This window comes from Petaurus breviceps, unplaced genomic scaffold (assembly GCF_028583685.1).
Source record: "Petaurus breviceps papuanus isolate PSGF00001 unplaced genomic scaffold, PetGlider_PUasm1.0 90897, whole genome shotgun sequence".
Classification (NCBI taxonomy): Eukaryota; Metazoa; Chordata; class Mammalia; order Diprotodontia; family Petauridae; genus Petaurus; species Petaurus breviceps.
In genome coordinates, this window is record NW_027187374.1 from 13,415,723 (window position 1) to 13,438,387 (window position 22,665).

Genomic DNA, 22,665 nt, shown 5'->3' on the forward strand with positions numbered 1-22,665 from the left:
AAGTTTCCTGATTAAATGGATTCATACTAGGGTACAGACTCTTATTTCTTATTGTTTTAAGGAGAACCTTAAACTTTATCTTAAGTATTACTAAAATTTCCCATGACTAGGTAAGACCTTTGCTCTCAGCAGGCAACTGAGTGACTGAGACTGTGAAGACAAGAACATTCTTTAGCATGTCTTTTCCTTTAGATATACAGGTTCCTAGATAGAGAAGTGTAACAATTCACTTGTAGGGGACCTGAGCTAACTAAAGACGATTAAAGCTCTTTAAGGCTTAATGAATTCTAGCCCAGAAACACAGTTCACTAGATAGCTGGATACCACCAGGCCTCAGTTAGCAATCAACTAAGATAGTAAAAACTTCCCAGGCAGGAGCTATCTTTGGTGCTCTAACTGGCCTATTCTTGTTTATCCTTGTCTTTAACAGTCTTTCTACCAGTGGTAATATGGTCCTTGTTTTTTTTTCTCTTTTAAATAACTGTTGTTGATATTTTTTTTATATCACTTTCAATTCTGAATACATCCCTCCCTCCCTTTCTTCCTACCCAAAGATCCCAATCCCATATACAAAGAAGAAAAAGAAAAGGAAAAAAAGCAGTCCATAATCAACACGTTAACTGATTTGAGAGTATGTGTAATGTTCCATATCTATAGTCCCAGACCTCTGTAAACAAGGGAGGAAGATGTATTTTCTTCAACTTCTTTAGGGCCAAAACTCAAGCTTTTAAACTACTATTGGTTAAGATATTATTACAGCATTATAGAAGAAAACTTCTATGGAAACTATTGAGAGATTTTAAAAAATCAATATTCTAAAAGCTTTATGGAGACTTGGACTATAATTGTCTTGTCTTATAATGTCTTGGATGGCAAGATCACCTTATTTTCTTCCATCGTTCTTTTCAGCTTTTCTTCTAGCTCTTTGGTCTCCTCTGTACTTCTATTCTTCAATTGCTCATATTTTTCACTTGCTTCTTTAAGTTGTTCTTGTAATACTTGATGTTCCTTTTCCATTCGTAAAATATCACCCTACAATTAAATCATAAAATCACATGCTTAAAAAAACACCCCTAGGAATATGAATTCAATATATATTTGATTCAATAATTAAAGAATGCCTGTTCCACACTGGTCAATCCTCAAAACTGGAGTTAATTTAGCTAGTCAGATCTTTGGCAACTAGTTTTCAGGAAACCATTCTGCTAGAACAGAACTGGCCTGGGATTACTTTATTTTGCTGCTTCCTACAGCTAAGTATATTCAGTTTACTTATGAATGCTTTAAAATAACTTGAGGGATGGAAATATCAGTGAATTCTACAGTTTGTTACCTATGGTTTTATAATTTGTATTCAAGCAAAGTATATAATGAGAGAATAATGTCACTTTAGAAAACTCACTGTCAGGCAGCTAGGTGGCACTGAATAGAGCACCAGCCCTCGAGTCAGGAAGATCTGAGTTCAAATCCTGTCTCAGAAACTTAATACTTACTAGCTGTGTGACCTTGGGCAAATCACTTAATCCCAACTGCCCTGCCTTCCCTCCTCCAAAAAAAATAAAAAGAAAAAAAGAAAACTCATTCTCTCAATTAATCTGCATTACTCCAAATCACTAAGGAATGCTACATTTTCTTATTGCAACGAATTAGAATCAAGATTTTGTTTAAAAAAAAAAACAAACCTCAATTAACTAAGGCTTTGGGCTCATCATCTAGAATTATGCTCAGTGCCTATGAGACTTGGGTTCTTTATATTTATTAGCTCTAGTAAAATATCTTATGTAAAAATACCCTAAGAAATTTGCCCTTTAGAATATGTGCTGTAATTTTCATGATGGCAGCCACCATGTCTTATCTAAATTTTTTACCTACCTCAATGAAACAGTGCTTTTGTACACAGAAAGCACTTAATAAATGTTTGTATAATTATCCAGTTTAATGTTAAATGTAAGAACTCAAGTTACTTGTGGGGTTTATGTTCAAAAAGTTGTTATTCAATAATAATGTTTTTTTATGTGGAAAGAGTTTTGTCACTTGCTAATAAATACATAAAATGAATGCTTACTAAAAACTCCTTTATGCTAACTCAAAAAAATTAACTTTCCCCATAGCCACTGAAGAATCATTAATGACTGAATACTAAATAATCACTAAAGGAAAATGCAATGCGGACAATGCAGACAAAGGCCAAATCAAAACATTAACAAAAGCCTCTTGTTGTTCTGGTTAATTTCCATTTCATCTTTTCAGAAGAAAATGTGAAGTTTTTTTTTGTGAAGATTTATAAATACTTTATCAACATACTTGTAATGTGACATTTCCCATGCAAAATAAGACTGTATAAATCTCTTTATAATTAAAAATCACCCTCTTGTAATATAATGAAATTTAATAATAACATCATCATTATTAATAATAATAGATATCTAGATCAATGCAGTAATATCTAGTACCTCTTTTTCTTTTCAAACAAACACAAAATCTTTTATTTTAGAACAGTTTGGACTTACTTGTTGTGTTTCAAATGGACCAAAAGGCACCGTATTAACCTCCTGGTGTGTTAAGTCTTTTTTCACCTGTTGCACAACACAAACATCAGCTATTTAAAAACTGTTCAAAATGAGATTATTTACCTCAAATAACAAGATGTAATAAATTAATTTCAAAAATAAGAATAAATTTCCCCTCAACTAGTCTCTGTAGTACTGGATGAAAAGGAAGAGGCATAACAGAAAAAAACGTTGGATGTTGATCTAAGGCTTTATGGTGGTTACTTCTGGTTTCATGGTCTACATTTAACCTTTGGGGTAGAAATTTGGTTTGTGGTGCTTTTTAAAGTTGTCCTTAGGGAATGCTTAATACATAGTGGAATTATTTTTGTTTGTCTCCATAGCTTAATGTTTCTTTTTAATGCAATTTAAACAATGTAATTAGCAAAAGAGAGGCAATGTGATGCAGTAGAAGTGATCCTGCTTGCAAGGTGAGGAGCCCTGAACTCTAAGTCTTGCCTCTTAACACAACACTGGTTGTGTGGTTTCAGGGAAGATGATTCCCCTCGGGTCTCTGGACATGTCTCTCTAAGGACAGGGGTTTTTAACATTCGTGTATGTTGTCATGAACCCCTTCTCAGAATATTTTTAAATGCACAAAATATAATACATATGATTAACAAGGAAACCAACTATATGAAATAATTACCAAAAATATTAAACACTAACAAATAAGTTCATAGACTCCAAATTAAAAATACCTGCTCTAAGACTGTATGTTGCAGAGAAGGTGCTAACTTGCCTTTGTAGAGAGATTCCTAAACAGGGAGGTCCTTAAGCTAGTAAAATTATAGGTTAAGTCCCTATCCATATCTTAAAAAGCAGTTTACAATGGAGGAAACAGGTACATGGAAGGTGAATGAATTAGAAAACTTTACCTCAAAAGCCAGTGACAGAATTCATAATTCAATTTTCAGCCAATTGTGTGGGTTATTGAACTTTATTTCTCTAGGTTTTCTTATTTCAGAAATGTATGTATTTTAGTAAAGTAATGTGAATGTTTTTCTCTTTTTTCTAAAATAAAAAAGCTTCCATAATAACTAGTGAAAATTAAGGGACTATCTTTCAGTAAAAGGGTTGCAACCAGGAGAATTTTTTTAAAAAAGATTTTCAAATTACTTAAAAATATGGAAATTTTGCTTATTTCACAATACTGAATTTAAATCCATGAAAATTAACTAAAAAACTTAGAAAGAATAAATAAAATAATGGTGACAAATGAGATTAACAGACACTGATATCAATTTATCTCTTGGTTACTTATATGTCCAAAGTTTAGTTTTTTAAGCTTTTGTTTCAATCCATAGCACTAAAAATGTTCATTTCAAAATTTGCAAGCTTGCTATTTTTTCTTGGAAAAAATTTTCTCCTCAATACAAAACCAGGGATAATTTAAGTGTTTTTTTAAAAAAAAATCAGATTTAGCCCAACTTCTACACTTATAAAAATTATCTCTGTGCATTGAGAGTTAGTGACCACTAACAGAAAACTCTGCAAAAACAGTTTAGTTTTACTACTTGAACAGATTTAAGATTTTATTAAGTTCAGCAGTTCACCACATGTTTCATTAAATGGATTATTTCATAGGTTTATTATGGCCAAAACAATTCATCTCATGGTAGCCAATTTCCTGGTGGTGATCAGTTTCTCTAGACTTAGGTAGGCTGGTAATAAACCAATAATCACAAAACACAATGCCTGTTAGGAAAAAAAAAATCTAACAAAGTAACCTTAATGGTAGCATCCTTTCAAAGAATTAAAGGTCCTGTGGGAAACTACAGATATTGACTGACTCATCCCCCTTTCTTTTGGCAGAACCTTTAAGACATCCTAATGAAGTATTCTTATATTCTAAGGCAGAAAATACTAATTATCAATATGGCTTCACAAATGCTAAATAGATCATTCTAAGACTTTATCCAAGAAAAACTAATGGTACAAATTTAATATGTTCAATATTACCAATAGATTCTTTCCTAATTTAATGTCTTTACCTGTATGGCAACCATTCGTATACATGGAATATTTTTGATGACAGCAGTATTTTTCATTTCTGCTTCCTGTTTATTAGTACCAAAATCACAATGATCATTATTGCTGATGCACTTATCTTTGGCAGTATTATCTTTATCTGACTTTACAGTTGTTTTTTGAGTGTTCTGATCAATCTGTTTTTCACAAGTAAGTTTATCAGAGGAATCTTCTTTTTTAAGCACTGGTTTTTCAGAATTCACATTACAGGCCTCAGAAGTGGCATGGCCATAATTATCTTTTCCATCAGTATCTGTGATGGGAGACATAGCTGACACGAGTGGCATTTTTCTTTTTGTTTGATAATCAGAAGATATATCAGATACAGTTGTGTATACACTAATGCATTGAGATGACTGTGGTAACATATTTGCATAAGATACTGATGTGTTATTGGTGTCAAATCCTTGATTAGAAAAAACTGCATTAAAAGGAATATATGGCATATATCCTGGAGTTACATACTTTGCAGCTTTATTTACTTTTTTATTTTTAGATCCTGGTATGAAAGAATTAGAAGATACTGGTTTAAATTCCTTAGCTGCTGGATTCAACTGTAGTTTGAGCTGGGAAGCATTTTTCTGAAAGCATGGAAAGAAAAGTGAGTCTTTCTCATCCAAACTAGTACTTTCTTCCACGGTGGTTCCAGTGGTCTTATTTTTCTTAAGTTGAACAACATCTTTCATCAATCCAATGTAATTGTCTATCATAACAAAACGAACAGAATCCAAGAGAAAAGCTTTTAAGCCTCCTGCCTCCTCCACAATCTTCCTAGTTTCTTCAGGAAAATGTTCATATTCTCCAACCAATAACTTGTCATCAATTTCCAAAGGGCCATGCTCTTCTAGGATCTGAGAAAAATAGCTTTAAAAAAATGTTTTGTGGTTATTATAGAAAGTACTTTCCATTTATAAGCTTTATTTAAATATGTGAAAGAAGCAGTATTTCTTCAACCACCCCTACAACCATAATAAATTCTCTCTCCTGTGGAATATCTTCTAGAATCACATAATCACACTTTTTTTATGAGAAATGAGAACAAAGTAAATACAAACAATAATACAAACAGAATCCTGTTTCATCCAGTTTTAGGCTTTAGAAAACAAATTTCTCAATGACTCTGCTTTGAAGAGTAAACGCTAAAGGAAAATTAAGCCATCATATATAATAAGTTCAACTACCCTCAAAATATAAAAAGGTGTTAATAAAACAAGAAAAATTTACTCTGGTAAAGACAAGGCAAGACAATAGTTACAAATTTCAATAACAGGGATATTGAATCCCCAGTTGCCTAAGAAGACACTTAGTACCTCATTCACAGTCTCTCAAGCTACTCCCACTTAATGCTTTTATACAAGGGTATTACAATATACACTCTGATGCTCCCGTAAACACATGTATCTTCTAGTTCCTAGTCTACTCAGATCTCTGACCTACTCCTCTTCACTTCAGCTACACACCATGATGGTTATACTCTTGCTCTTACCCACAAGTGTTCCATGATCAAGAGTTCTGAGATTCCTTCATCTGATCATAACCTATCATCCCATCTTTGTTTCTCTGTGGCCTCTAATCCCTCCACCCTGAAGTACTTTCCTAAGTTACCATTCTTGCTTTGGCTTCACCTTCCTCCCTTTACAGTCTCCACCCTTCAACTCTATACTATACTCTGCTTTTACATTCCAGGCTCCATTGTGATAAACTACTCATGCACTGCTGAACAGAATTTGAGGTTGTCATGACACAGTGTTGCTGATGGGCTCTTACTGTATAAGGCCATTCTTGTACTCCTGCTGAATTGATTATCAGTTTCATTCCCTACAGCACTGACTGTCCTACATGTCTAGAACACAATCCTTCCTCATCTCAGACTCTAAGAACTCCTTGTTTCCCCCAAGACTCACCTTAAATGCCATCTTCTACATGAGGCCTTTCTGATCCCCTCACCTGCTAATTATGTTGTCTTCCCTGGCTAGAGTGTAAGCTTCTTTACAGCAAGGATGGTTTTCCCTTCTGCAATTTTTTCCCCAGTGCCTAGCATTGGGCCTATCACAAAGTAGGCAATTAATAAACTTAGGCTTACTGACAGACTCTATTAATGGAGAATGTATGGTGATTCATACATTCTAGATGGAATTATTTACAAATTATGAAATAATTTAGAACCGTTAGAGACAAATCGTTCTCAGATCTGACTACTCAAACCTGTCTCTTTTCCTGTGTTGTCTCCTAACCTGTTCCCAACTTAAACATACCCTTTTTCCCCCAAGTTCCTTGGGGTTCTCTTTCTCATGCCTTAATTTCAGTGTAGAAGACTGACATATCTATAAAACAGGATGTCATTCAGAAGTGTTTCTTTAGGAAAAAATTAATCAGAAAGTACTTTTTAAGCAACTTAATAGTAATAACAGCTGACATTTATATAACACTTAAACAGCTTTGTAATATTCTCATTAGATCCTTCCCACTAGCCTGTGATGTAGGTATTATCATCTTCATTTTACATACGAGAAACTGAGGTTCAGAGAAGTCTGGTGACTTATTTTAGTTATTGTCTGAGAAAAGATCTGAACCCAGGTCTTCTTTACTGTAGATCCAGTCCATAAGTTACTACAAATTAGGGAAACACTCTGGCAAGGGTGAAGCACAAGAAAAAGATTATAAGCAGTTAGGAAGCCACTGTTAATGCAGCTAGTACTGTGGATTTTTTTTTAAAAAGACAATGTACTAATTACAAATGAATTACATTCAAAGCATTTAGGACTGTATAACACAAACCTTGGCTTCCTTTACTTCAATCCTTCTTCTGAAGAAACAGTGTGAACTTAAAAGAAAACAATTAAGACACTGTAGGACACTGAGGCAAAAGAGTAAAGGCCTTAGGAACACTATAACCTTTGGTGTCTTAGTTAAAAAATGTCAAATAAAGGTTAGTTCCTGTATCAAGCCTCTCCATCCTCTAATCCATCTTTCAGAAACAGCTATCAAACTAAAAAAAAAAAATCATAGACATGACATGTCCAAAAAGAGACATTACTCTCCTACTCAAGAATATTTAGTAGCTTCCTTTTGGCTCTAGAATAACATAAAAACTCCCTTGCTTGGTTTTTAAATACCTTCGTAATTTGGTTCCAACCTGCCTTCCCAGGCTTATAGCATATGACTCTCCTTTTTGTACTTTATGTTCCAGTCAACGTAAATGACATTCCATCTCCCATTTCTATGCCAGGATATTCCCCATGCTTGGAAAGCACTCCTCCTTCCTTATTCCTACCCTCTAGTTAGTCCAAAACCAAGTATGCTGGAGTATCATATCTTACTGGAAGACTACTTTGGTTATTTCAGTTCCTAGTGCCCTATGTCAGAAATGACTCTTGCTATAGTGTGTATATATAAAATTTAATTAAGTGTGTATATGTTGGTTTTCACCACTGAATATTGTCTCCTTGAAAGCAGAGAATATTTTATTTTTGTCTTAGCATCCCCAGGGTCCACCACAGTGCCTAAAATATAGAAAGTATTTTAATATTTATTGAATGTTCAATTACAAATAAAGCCTTAGTTGATTTGACAAATAATTCCTTAAGATGTCCATTAAGCTAAAGCTCAGATGCAGAAATATTACACTACGGGAGAAGAGCTAATAGAAACTATAATAAAGAATTAATTCTTCTTATTTTTGGTCAACTTTATGCATTTCCTAATTTTTTGAATCATCACATAAAATAAACTATTATTAATGCAAAATGAAAGCAGATATTATCTTTACTTTTCCAAAAGAAAACTGGAATCTTTATAGAATCACTGAGGGTTAGCACTGGAAGGGGACCTTCAAGGTCATGTAGTCCTTATTTCACAGATAATGAAACAGGTCCAGAGAAGGTAAGACACTATGCTAGATGCCAGGGGTCTACATATAAAAATGTTATAGTCCTTGTCTTCAAGGAACTTACCAGAATGATGTAACTTCTTAACAGATCTAGACATACAACACATATGTGTATGTGTATGATACATAATTTTCAGGGAGAGCAAAAACAACTGGGAGAACCAAGCGAAGAAAAGCCTCTTGACAAAAGAGCATTTAAATTTAACCTTGAAGTTAGGAGGTCCAAGAGGCAGAGGTAAGGAGCACGGCCATACTGTTCAAAGGCCCAGAGACAAGAAACGGAGTGTCATAAACATGACTGTTTAGGGGGAACCTTTAGAGAACAAAAAGTAAACTGAAGGGCAATAAATCTAACAAGGCAAACTGTAGAGGCAGTTGGGCTTTAAGAATCACAGAGAAAGGGAGAAAGAGAAAATGTGAGAGTGTGTGTGTGTGTGTGATTAGCAGACATGGATGTAAGGGAAGTAGTCATAGGAACAGGCTGAGAGAAGACAGGCTAGATTCTCATCTTTAGAGCTTTTCTGGATAAGAAGTTAACATTTCTGGGTCACGTATCTCTCTCTGCTTGTATCCCTTCTTTAGGAAATACTAAAGAAAATAAAGTTTTTTTAGGACAAATTGTTAACTATAATGTTTCTTCCTCCTTCAGTATTTAAAAGATAAACATTTTGAACAACCCTTTAAAAGTCCAGGATCATTTTCACATCATGAATAGATACTGGTAAATTCTCTCCCTAATATGAATTTTCCTTGATTCCATAAAGCATAAAAAATGAACTAGAACATAAGGGGTGAAAAGACTTCGGTCACTAAGAATTCCCTAATAAGTAGTCACCCAAGTCCTCTGCTTGAAAAAGCAGATGAGATTCCATCAGCTCCTCAGGCAGCCTATTTGTCTTTTAGCCAGCTCTAATTTTTTTTTTTTTAACAAAATCTACTTCTCTTCAATATCCATCTACTGTTTCTGGTTCAAATCTCTGGGGTCAACCAGAACAATCCTAATTCCTTTTCCACATGACGGTCCCTCAAATACCTGAAAACTTTTACTTTCTCCGTAAGTATTTTCTCTTCCCAGAAAATGAAGCATAAGTCTCTCACATTCCCTGACCATCCTGCTTGCCGCCTTCTGGATATAATTCAAATTACTTATGACATTCTTGAAAGGTGGCGCCCAGACCTGAACTAGACATGTACACAGACTAGTGCACAGAATGGCAGGACCATCATCTCCCTCACTTTGGTCACTGTGGAGCCTAGAATAACTTTAGTGTGCTTCTGGCTGCCGGGTGAGTGAACCCCTTTTCTTTAAAAAAGAAAAGTATTTTGCATGCCTTTTCCACTAGAATTACGTGATATGGATAAAGGGTTGTATACAGCACCATTTTATTCACATGCATACCTGGTGTTCAGCATATCATGATTGAAATTAGTTTTCTAGCCTGTACTTCCTCAGGTTTCATACTCGGAAATATCTATTAGTAGACAGAGCTGATAATACTAATAGACATTAAGAGAATATCTTGAAGAAACACTTTAAAATACCTGAATAAAGGGGTGCAATATATTTTGCATTCATGATAACTGTCTGAAAATGACTCAGTTGGTAAATGCTCAAATTTTAATATGTCAATTAACTAACTGACTAATGGAACTGCCGGTGCCTGCAATTTCATAACTATTATAGTACTTACTCATATAATGTTTCACATTTTGGATCTAGGTTACTATCCAACAACTTCTGATAATTGGAATTATTTGAACTATTTTTTTCATATAGAGCTTCAAATTCTTCTACTTCATCTCGAAGATAATCGGGTACTACAAATGGATCATAAGAATTTGTATGAGGTCTGTGGAGAAAAAGGCAGATTTCATGAATATCAATTTGTTTAACGAATCTGAAGTATGCAAACTCTTAGGACAACAAATCTAAAAACACAAAATTCGGCCTTATGGGCAAAAAAAAAAAAAAAAAGAAACAAAAACCTTGCCACAAATTAAAAATAAAAATATAAAAGATTCAAGTATCCCTTTAATGCTATAAAATTCTTAAAACTTAGGCAATTAGTATAAAATTTTATAAGCAAGTTTTATCTATAAATTTATTATTAATGTACACATTATCTAATATCGAATAACCAATTATCATTAAGAAGACTAAATTGAAATATTTTATTTAGTATATAATTTTTCTTTTGTAATTCTGAATTATTATTATTTTTGGTAAATGTGATTTTCAAGATATAATAAGAGGCATAATGTCAAACACTGTTGAAGCAGTATTACTGTAGCTTGCCTTGGTCAGACCAGAGACGGAGAAAGTTCTGGGAACATTTTAAGAAGGACAATGAGAAATTGAAGGGTATTCAGAGAAGGACAACCGAGAATGTGAAAGACCCCAATATCATGTCATATAATGACAAACTGAAGTGTAGTGGCTCTGCCATGTACTGTCTTTGTGACTTTGGGCAAGTGACTTGATGTCTCTAGGTCTCGGTTTCCTCATCTACAAAATCAGGGTTTGAACTAGAGGACTTGTCTATGATCCCTTCGAGCTCTAAACCTATGAGATGGACACTAATGAGGCTCTTTGTTCTTTAGAAGCATCATCTCTTTTTTGTTGTTTTTTTTTTGGAGGGGAAGGGGCAAGGCAATTGTGGTTAAGTGAATTGCTCAAGGTCACACAACTAATAAGTGTGTCAAATGTGTGAGGCCGCATTTGAACTCAGGTCCTCTTGACTCCAGAGATGGTGCTCTATTCACTGCACCACCTAGCTGCCGAAAAGTGTCATCTCTTCTTGCAAATTCATGTGTTTATAACAAGTAACATGTCAAAATTATATTTATAAGATAATTAAATTAAGTCCCTATATGGAGCAATTAGTTTAAAAATGGAACATACCATGTTTCCCCAATAATAAGACACTGTCTTATTATTTTTTTGGACAGAAAAACACCAGAGGGCTTATTTTCAGGGGAGGGCTTATTTTAATGAACATTGACAGCAATTTTAATAAACAGGTAAATGTGAACAAAAAAATGTACCTTTATTCAATAAGCAAATCACTGGGGAAGAACAGGATGACGCGCTCACTGCTGCAGCTCTGATTGGATGCAGCTCGTAGTGCGGCGTGCGTTTCCGGGGGGGAGGGGGGGCCCGGTGCATACAGAGGGTACCGTAATGTAGCGTGTAGCACAGGGGATCACCTTCACTACAGTAGCAATCTCAATAGGGCTTATTTTCGGGGGAGGACTTATTTTAGAGGAATCTTACACAGTAAGGGGAGGGCTTATTTTCGGGATAGGTCTTATCATCGGGGAAACATGGTACATTATCATTTACTAGTTCTACTCGAATAAATGGTTTGGGGAATTTCCCCACAAGATATCAACAATGCTTTAATTTATTATCTTCTAAAAAGTACTTTGCTAGGCAGAGTTCCTAAAATCAGAAATATGATATAAATCAGAATTTATATGAATTCAAATACAAGAGTAAGGTTCACAGATACAGGAGTGGAAGAGATACTGAAGATCATCTTGTCTAAATTCCTTATTTTACATATGAGGAAACTGAGTCTGGTTCAGTGAATTGTTGAAATCACAAAGTTAAGAAGTGCAGCCAGAATTCAAAACCAATGAATCTGAATTCAGATCCAGTACTCTTTCCCTGGTACATTATCTATCATCAACTTCAACAGAAAGGTTCTAGAATCATAGATTATGGATTCAATAATGAAATAAGAAGCAGCTTGGTATGACAGAAAGCCAGCCTTAGAGCCAGGAATATCTGGTTCCCTTGGCTGATAGGTATAGGCTGTGACTTACCCTGAGCAAGTCACTTAACCCCTTAGTGCCACAGGTAACTTAAAAAAATTCTAAGCTATAAGAGCTGCTTACCTTTATTATTAATGAGAATTTTCTCATGAGAGACCCTCTTATACTAATGAAAATACAGGTCTGGGGCAGCTAGGTGAAGCAGTGAATACAGCACCGGCCCTAGAGTCAGGAGGACCTGAGTTCAAATTTGGCCTTAGACACTTAACACAAAAAAACTAGACGTGTGACCTTGGGCAAATCACTTAACCCTAACTGCCCTCCAAAAAGAAAAAAAAAGAAAAAGAAAATATAGGTCTGAACCAAAAAGGAATATCATTTATAGGAGTTTGGCACTTTTAAATGAAAACAAGTAAGATTTTAAACTGCAAGAGGTACTCACAAACTGCCTTCATCTGTACCAGTTTTATCATCATTTTGTGATACTCCACCAACTCCAGAGAGTATAAAAACAGGCTAGATTGGGAGAGGGGGAAGTGGGTAAAAAAAAAGGGGGGGGTAAGAAAAGAGGAAAAAATTGGCAATGGATTCTTACTAAAAAGCAATATGAAAAAAACATTTAAAAATAATCATTATTGTAAAAGTAATAAAGGATTTATATATTTAAGCATATAATCTGATTAGCTGAATTAAACCCTGTCTGATTTTCTCATGCACAAAGAGGTACAGTAACATAAATAAATGATAGCAACTACAAATATCAAATAAATCTTAATGAAATTAACATGGCCATTTTTCCTATTAGAGGAAAAACAAAAGTCCACTTAGTTAAAACTGTTTTAATTATTCACAGAATATAAACCCAAAAGGCAAAAGAACACTCTTACCTGACCTCATCACAATACACTTATACAACAGGAAGTGGGGGTGAGAGGTGGGAATAAGCATTTATAAAGTGCCTAATATGTGTTAGGTACTGTAATAAGTGTTTTTGCAAACATTATCTCATTCAATCCTTACAATAACCCTGAGAGATAGATGTTAGTATTATACCCATTTTACAGTTGAGGAAACTGAGGAAAACAGGCGCCTTGCCTAGGGACACACAACTAATAAGTATCTGAGGTCACATTTGAACTCAAGCCTCCTTGACTCTAGGTCTGGTGCTCCATCCTATGCCACCAGCTGCCTCTTTCCAGATCACAGGCCCTACAAAGAATCTCAACGATTGGTTTGACTGAATGTAGAGATAAAGCAAAGAGAAAACAAAAGTCCAGGTAGTAAGAAAGTAGGAGAATCATGTTGATTCCTTAAATAACTTAGCATGTTTCAAGGGCCTTTACTTTAAGGATATTTTGAAAACCTGGATAATTTCAGTCCCACTTTTATTCTCAAAACTTCACTCTAACTATACTACCATCCTTCTGGTAACCCAGGGTCATGACCATGACATTATCCTTGACTTGTCCAATCCCTCATCTACATATCCAATCTGTTGCCAAATCTTGTTGTTTCTTCTTGCACAACTTTATTCTCATCTGGCCTCTTTTTCCTATTCACATAGCTACTTGCCTAGTTCAGACAATCAGTACCTCTCAGGCTACTGAGATATCCCCCTTACTGTTCTTTCTTTGCTTCAATTCTGTTGCTTCTCTAATCTCATTTTCCACAGATGGCAAAGATTTTCTTAAAACATAGGTCTGATCATGTCACACTCACTTAGCACAGTGCTGGCACACAGTAGATGCTTAGTAAGTGTCTATTGCTTGACTGATTATAAACCCCACTGACTCCTTATTAACTCCAAAATCAAATATTATTCATCTTTACCTCATTATTTAAAAATTTCTAAGTTTTAAAATGTATGTAATTATTAGCACAGCAGTACATACATGAATTTGTGGTTGTATCTACTGCTATTCTTCTCATCTTGTAGTTATTTATGTTCTATGTTATCTGGCTTAGTAGAGATATAGAAGTAGTTTTGTTCCTCCCCTTTTCTTTTCTATTTAAAGCCCTTTCCATTGCGTTTGTGTAATGTCCATTTAAAATGTAAACTGCAGATGAAAGGGGCAGAAAAAGAACTTCTGTGCATGAAAAAAATTATAAATCCATTTATGTAAAAAAGATTTTCCACAAAACATTTCAAAAGAAACTGGTTGTTAGGAAGACCAGATACAGAACTTCTCAAATGACTGAACAGTTGAGGGTAGAAAAATGATTGAAGCTATAGGGTATCACAAAACTGTCAGGTAATTTGCATGTTACTGTGTGAGTTCAGAAGGTTAGCTCAGAAGGGAGTCTATCAAACAACTGTTTGGAGACTATGAGGTGATTAAATAAAGACAATGGTTTCCTATCTGACAGAAAGGTGTATTTTATGAGAGGGAAAGATGTGCACTGACCACAAAAAGGCTCTTGTTTGATGAATTAAGTCAAGAAAGAGTGGGCTGAAATGCCAAATGTGACACAGCTGAGTCAGGTAGCCAGTAGAAGCGGTGTAAATAGTGTAAGAGTCAGTTGATGAAAACGCTTTAAATGCTATGCTTACAGCTTTGTAGTCTGAAGAGAGTTGAACCCTACTGCAATTTGCATAACTGCTCTGCTTCCCTACAGGTATGAGAGGGAGAAAAGAGTGGCTTTCCATCTTCTTAGCTGTAAGAAGAAACTTGGATATAACTGCATAATGCAGAATACTGTTGCGTGAGAAGCTTGCTGAGTTATTTACACTGACCAGCAAGCCAAGATGCCCTTCATAGTTCTCTGGATGAAGGCAACTGCTTGTCACTACAACAGTATACTACTTTCTTAGAACCCTTTTAAACCAGTGAAAGAATTTTAGCTTTGTCAGTTTGGGAGAAGAGTAGATTTGCACAGCAGGAGCAATGTGAGGATGATGAAAGGCATAGTCACACTGAAGGGGTTTCAACAAGGACATCAAGTCTTGCCATACAAACTTGTGTTTCCTCAGTCATGTGCCTCCCCGGCAGGTTTGTGCGTGTGCTCACTCCCCCTCAACAAACGTGAGAGTCAACTGGAGTGTGGGAAGAGTAGGAGAGTAGTGACCCAGGCTGCACGAGCATCATGATGATTGATTACTACCGAGTAATCATAGGACATAATCATATGATGTTATAATTAGTTTTGCTTTTGCCTCATCAGGAATCACCAATCACTACTTCTTCCTCTGACCTTTGCTGGGTAATCTCTTACCTGATAGAGCCTATGAATACATAGAACCATTTCTTGGAGAGAAAGAAGCTACTTCTGCATAATGTCTAGTTCCCTTCTCTTTAGCAAGAACCTCACATTTCAGTGGTCATTATTCTTCCCTTCAATTCAGTAAGTATATTTTAAAGCTATGACCAGGTGGTATACTAGGTTTGGAGATGAAATACATCTTTCCAGAAGATGTATTTCTCCCTTCTTAACCATTTCTTACCAACTCCCTTTCCTTCCTGTCTTCCTCCTCTCTGAGTCTTTCTCTTTTTCTTGCTTCTATTCCTCCTTTTTGGATCTTTCACCTTCTTTTCCTGCTCCTTTTCAGATTCTCTACCTTTGGGGGCAAACCTCTCTTTCCACTTCTCATGTTTTTCCAGATTTCCTCTTTCCAAATTCAGTCCCTAGGCTTCTTTACTAACTCCAAAGTTAATAAAGTCACCTTCATAGCTGCTTGTTTTTCATCCCAACACTCTCCTGCTCTTTCTCCCAAGGAGGAGCCAAACACAGGAGCAAAAACACCACCACATTACACTTTTTTTTCTTTTTTTGGAAGGATTAAGGTAGGACAATTGGGGTTAAGTGACTTGCCCAAGGTCACATGGCTAATTTTGTCTTAAATGTTTGAGGCTGCATTTGAACTCAGGTCCTCCTGACTCCAGGGCCAGTGCTCTATTCACTGTGCCACCTAACCGCCCCCACATTACACTCTTGTCTGCTTTTATTGATGAAAAGCTGCCAGCTCAAAGGGAAACAATCAGAGGGGTATATATAACAGGTTGTTGGCTAACTCACAAGGATTCTATTCAGAGTTGACCAACCTAGACCTAAAGTTCTGTTTTTTGCCTCCAAAAATTTTAGTTACATTTAATGATGCTTTCTGGTTAGTCTTTCCTAGTAATTATATCATTTGGAGTATTTCAAATTTTTCCATCAATCCCTATTTCATATACTTTAGATAATATATTCTTAAATAACTTGATAGATTTTAATCTTTTACACATTAAGACTATTGTTATTTCTTTTCTGAAAGAAATATTATAAACTTATTCTACCATTAGTTTTAGTGTTCTATACTACCAAGTTAGTTTTGCAAAATGTAAAGTCCAGGAGGCAGGCCAAGATGGTACAATGAGTTTCCTTCCAAAAATGTACTAGACAGAAGCTTGAGGAAGAAATCCAGAAAAGTGAATAAATTGCCCACACAGCCCAAGCACTGAAAACTTTGTCAAGACTTGTAGGTTGGAAAGAAGACTCATGAGGGATACAATAGTTGTATTCAAGTATCTGAGGTGTCTTCATGTAGAAGAGGGATTAGACTTGTTTTCTTTAGCCTCCAAAGGACAAAACTAGGAGAAATGTGTCAGAGTTGCCAAAAAGCAAATTTAGAACTAAAAAACATTCTAACAGAGGTGTCCAAAAGTGGAATGGGCTGCCTCAGGTAGTAGGTTCTCTGTTCTTTGAGGTCTCCAAGCCGGGTGACTACTTATGTAGGTTACAGCGGGGATTCCTTTTCAGATACAGGTTACCCAACTCCCTTCTAACTCTCAAATTCTGCAAGTCTGTGAAATTAGTAGAAGAACACATATAGAAAAGCTTGTAACGAAGCTAACTAAAAACCATCATTTATAAAAACAGTATGTTATATCGGAAATTCTTGTTCTCCAACCAAACATTTTAAAATCACCACAGAAGTCAACCAATCTCTAACCCCAAAGTCTTAGCTTAATAGAACACATACAGAAAAGAAAAGATTGATTACCTTTGATTCCTTATGCTTCTTTTTTCTGGTTTTGTTTTTTACCTTAATACCATTAGTCTAGAAAAAGAAAAAAAATTATCAGTTGATATACATTAGGGATAGCATTTTGGAGCACTGGATCCAATAACATTATAATAAACCTTTCCCCAAAGTAATAAAAATAAGGCTAAACCTTGATTATTAGCACATATAACTTAATTATAAATGAGATGTTCAGTCCTTATAATCACTACCTTTTATGTATTCCATGAAATGTATTTTTTGATGTGAAATTTTATAGACACCAGACTCTGGATCAAACATCAGTGGAAGTGGATTATCAGTTAGCCTTGTATAGTGGGAAAAGTCTTGACTTAAAAGATCTGGATTCAACTGGGACAGCTAGGTGGCGCAGTGAGTAAAAGCGCAGGCCCGTAGTCTGGAGGACCGGAGTTCGGTTCCGGTCTCAGACACTCAACACCCACCAAAAAAAAATAAAAAACAAAAAACTAGCCGTGTAACCTTGGGCAAGTTACTTAACCTCAATTGCCCTCCAAAAAGCAAAAAAAAAAAAATTATTAAAAGACCTGTATTCAAGTAAAAACTCTACTAATTGGCTATCTCACCATGGTCAAATTATTTCACCTCTCTTGATATTTGTTTCTTCATCTGTAAAATAGGTGTGATGAAACTTCTTACTTCACAGTATTAATGTGAGGAAATACTCTAAAATGAATTTTGAAGGGAAGTATTTTATGGCTAAAAATGCAGAATATCTCTCTCCTTGAAAACTCCATTCAGAAAAAATCTCTTCATTATCTATACAAATAATTAAAATTATTTGCCAAAACAGAGAAAATAGCTCTCAGAGCTACTAAAAAATACAATTCTGAAGTGAACATTACAGATTCAATCTAGTCAAACTAAACTGCAAGGGCAACTAAGAAGAAACCCATTTTATTTATCAAAATCCTTCTAAGGCAAAACAACAGAACTTGAATGTTTTAAGAAAAACAAACATCATCTACATCTTATCGTCATGTCAGCATAACATTAATTATCCATTTCCAGCTAAAATTAAAAGTGCTGAGATCCTGAAGGCCCTACTCAAAAAACCCCTCAAGAATGGGCATTTTATATAAGTGTTGTGCAGTTAATTGTTGATTAACTAAGTTCAACAGCTGTTTTCTACAACAGAGAGGGAAAAGGGAAGGATGATAAACAACGAATGACAAAAAAAAAAATTTTAATTTGATTTTGGAATAAAATTCCAGTGGAAAGTATTCATAAACATTGTATGTCCTTTGTTCTATCCTAATTCTCTCCTGATCTCACCCACTGTCTGAGGTCTGGTCTGGCAGAAAAGAAATGCCATAAATCATTATTACATAATGAAAAAAACCAAAACTCAAACTCAAAAGCAACAACAGTAATGATAACAAAACAACCACATATAAGGCAACTGCAGAAATTAATAATTGACAACATTTTGCATTTCTTTGGGGGGGAGGGAAAATGACCTATGATTTTAATGGTATAGAGAACTCCCTCCACTGATGAAGACTGGCTCAACTGCAATTTAAAGTCTTAAAGCAGGGGTTCTTTATCTTTGTTTTGCATTATGGACCCTTTTTGACAATCTGGCGAAGCCTAGTGACCACCTTTCTCAGGATCTTTTTATAGGCTTAAAATAAAATGCATAGGATTACAAAGGAAACCAATAATACTAAAATAAAATTATTAAAATATTTTTTCCCCATCCAAGCTCAAAATCTCCTGAAATCTATCCACGTACCACGTGAGATTCCAGGGTAAGAATCCCTTTCTTTGAGGGTTACTTGGGGCATGGGGAGAGGTTAGATGAAAGGTCACACAGACCACACATATCAGAAACAAGACTTCAACCCAAGAAGCTTCACTCCAAGGCTAATCTTCAAGTCTACTAAACAACATGGCCTCTCAAATAAATATTTACTACAGGTAATTGTAAAGTATCTTTTTCATTTAAAGATTCATGAAAATTAGCATGTATGATCAACAACAATATGAAAGATTACTCCAATTCACTGAAAGAAGAAATGCAATTTAAAAAGAATTCTAAGATTTTACTTCACACCTAGAAAATTGGAGTAGTTAATATTAATACTAAAAGGGTTGTGGAAGAATGGTGCATAAATATATTGTACATGGAGTTCTGAATTGATACAACTATTCTGGAAAGCAGTTTGGAATTATGCTAAGAAAATGAGCTCAAACGCTTTATCCAGAAATTCCATTGCTAGCCATATACCCCAAAAAGGTAAAAAACAAACAGGTTTTGTATATACCAAAATATTCATAGCACCACTTTCTATAGGAGCAAAAAAGTAGTAACAAGGCAGATTTCTAAGGATTAGGAATGACTAAAGAAATTATGATACTTGAATATAAATAACAGAATTATGAATATGACAAATTCAGAGAATCACAGAAAGGTTTAATATAAACCTAAGCATAGTGAAGCAGAACCAGAGAAACAATTCACATAATAACTAAGACAATATAAATGGAAAGAACAACAAAAACAGAAAAACAACCTTGAGGAGTATTTAATGGTTCAATGTCAAGGTGGTGGGAAGTCTCCAGTACAGTACCCCAGAGATCTATACTTGGCCTTGGGTTAACAATTTTATCATGACTTGGATAAAGGAACAGATGGCATGCCCATCAAATCTGTGAATGATACAAAGCTGAGAGGGACAGCAAACACAATGGATGAAAAAGTCAAGGACCAAAAAGATCACAAGAAACTAGAGCACTGGATTTAATATAAGATAAAATTCAATAGTGATAAATATAAAGTTTTAATTGAATAATAATTTGATTCAAAAGTGTTATGTGGAGGACAAAAAAAATTATTAATGGGATCTTGACAAAAATGCTAGAGTGGTTTGCCATTTCCTTCTCCAACTCATTTAACAGACAAGGAAACTGAGGCAGACAGGGTTAAGTGACTTGCCCAGGGTCACACAGCTAGTACGTGTCTGAAGCCAGATCTGAACTGATTAAGAGAAGTCTTCTGATTCCAGGCAGGGCACTCTATACACTGTACCCTAGGTGCTCCAAGAAAAACCACAACTGAAGTCCTGAAGAGCTGGACATGACTAAAAAAAATAAACCTAATGGGATCTTGTGCAGTGAGGTGGTGCAGTTGACGGAGCACCAGGGCTTGGAATCAGGAAGACTCCTCTTCATGAGTTCGAATCTGGCCTCAGGCACTCATTAGCTATGGCAAGTCACTTAGCCCTGTTTGGCTCACTTTTCTTATTTGTAAAATGGACCAGAGAGGAAAATGGCAAACCACTTCAGTATTTTTGCAAAGAAAATCCCAAAATGGGGTCAAGAAGGGTAGAACATGACTGAAACTACCAAACAACAACAATGGGAACTTAGACTTCATTAAGAAAAACAGCTTCCAGGAAATGATAATCCTATTGTACTCCTCCCCGGAGTACTAAGTTCAGTCTCTAGGATGCCACAGTTTGTAAAACTGATAAGATAAAGCCAGAGGAGGGTATCCAAGATGATGAAGGACCTCGATTCCACATCATATAAGACTGATTAAAGCAAACAGGCATTTTAAATCTGGAGAAGAGAAGACTTAAAGGGGTCAGGTAGAGCAGAGATTTCAAATACAAAACCTAGCCCAACACTCCAGAGTATGGGATAAAACAGATTAAAATGTAGTTTGCTTATATTTAACAAAAGACAACAGAACATCAATAATATTAATATATATGGTTTTCTAAGTCAATTTGCAGCATGTAGGGAGACTTTTGTATGGTGTGGGCCCAGTTTCCATTTCACTAAGAATCTTAATGCAGAAGAGGGAATAAGCTTGTTCTCTTTAGCCCAGGAGAATAGAACTAGGAGCAATGATTAGAAATTGCCGAGAGGAAAATTCACAGTAGATGTTGGAAAAACTATCTAACAATTAGAACAGTCCAAGAGTAGAATGGGCTGTCTTAAGATATGGTAAGTTCCTAATTAGAGGTCTTTAAGTAGAGACTGGATGACCATTTATCAGGCACATTATAGTGCCATGAGTTGGACCAGACAGCCACTTAAGTTCCTTCCAACTATAAAATTCTGTAATTCTGTTATTAAGTAGTAGCAAAGAAAAAGAGACAAGGCACATGCCCACGGATTAAGGAATGGCTAAACAAATCATGGTACCTGAATTCACAATTAGCATGGGAAGACATATAAACTGATGCAAAGTGAAGTAGGCAGGACCAGAAGAATGATATAAACAATATGAATGAAAAGAACAACAATAATAAAACAAGTGGTGTATAAATGATGACTAAACTTGTCTCTGCAGAAGAGAAGATAAGATGTATTTCTCTCTTGTCTAAAGAGGTGTAAGACTATATTGGTGTGGAATATTGCATATAGTCAGTTTCAATTAATGAGTTAATTAGTTTTGGGGAGCCAACTTTTTTTGTTTCTTAAATTCTGTTACTAGGAATGGCTTGCTAGGGAGGGAGTTGGGGAATAGATATAATCAGAAATGAAGGTGAAGTAAAAAGAAAAGATGGTAATAAAAATGTAAAACTAAAAAACTCTTTGCATTGTGATATTAGGGAATTAGGATACGTTATAAAACGATAAATACAGCAAAACAATAACTTACTGAAGCATCTTCATTTTCTTGTTTCCTTAATATAGTGCAAGGGCCATCTATTGAAAGATAAATAATTATAAGAAAATTCCAAGTATACGTTTTTACAAAATACATTGAAAACACTGTGGAAATTATCCCAGATGTGAAATGAAGGAACAAAATATTATACTACTTAATAGTCTTTATATAACTTTGGATCAAAAACCAAAAGCAAAATTGCTAGAGCAAAATGTAATTAAATAGCAAATTAAATGGGAGTAGAAAACATTTATGACAGAACCACTGAACACACTGTTTTATTTTATTTTATTTTTTTTAAAGCAATTGGGGTTAAGCAACTTGCTCAAGGTTACACGGCCAGTTATTACTTCTGGGTGTGGTGCCGAGTATCTGAGCCCGGACCTGATCCAGGTCATCCCAACACTGGAGCCGGTGGGTGCTCTTACTCGCTGAGCCATCTGGCCGCCCCTAAGCAATTGGGGTTAAGTAACTTGCTCAAGGTTACACGGCCAGGTGTTTCTGGGTGGGTGCCAAGTGTCTGAGCCCAGGATTCGATCTCCAGGTCTTCTCAACACTGGAGCCAGTGCTGTTACTTGCTGTGCTACCTGGCCGCCCCTGAACACACTGTTTTAGATCTTCTGGAGTAACTGTTAAAACAGGATTTGAAAAAAATACTTTCCTGGTCAATTACTAGTGTTCCCTGCAGTCAACAGAAACATCCATAGTCAAAAAAGTACTCCATTTTTTATTCCAGACTATGCCATAGAGGGTGACTGTAAATTCTATACATCTT

At 35.4% G+C, this 22,665-nt stretch overlaps 1 protein-coding gene across 11 annotated transcripts in view; it reads right to left on the reverse strand.

Moving 5' to 3' along the window:
* The window catches only part of TTC3 (tetratricopeptide repeat domain 3), a 189,011-nt gene that overhangs the window by 45,979 nt on the left and 120,367 nt on the right, over positions 1-22,665 (reverse strand). For all 11 annotated transcript variants that reach the window (XM_069075029.1, XM_069075031.1, XM_069075032.1 and 8 more), the window contains 7 exons: positions 21,882-21,928; positions 17,228-17,284; positions 12,689-12,762; positions 10,161-10,319; positions 4,544-5,444; positions 2,511-2,576; positions 883-1,032 (listed from right to left, as the gene is read on the reverse strand). In XM_069075029.1, coding sequence (XP_068931130.1) covers positions 883-1,032; positions 2,511-2,576; positions 4,544-5,444; positions 10,161-10,319; positions 12,689-12,762; positions 17,228-17,284; positions 21,882-21,928 — 1,454 coding nt within the window. The remainder of the gene's footprint in view (positions 1-882; positions 1,033-2,510; positions 2,577-4,543; positions 5,445-10,160; positions 10,320-12,688; positions 12,763-17,227; positions 17,285-21,881; positions 21,929-22,665) is intronic.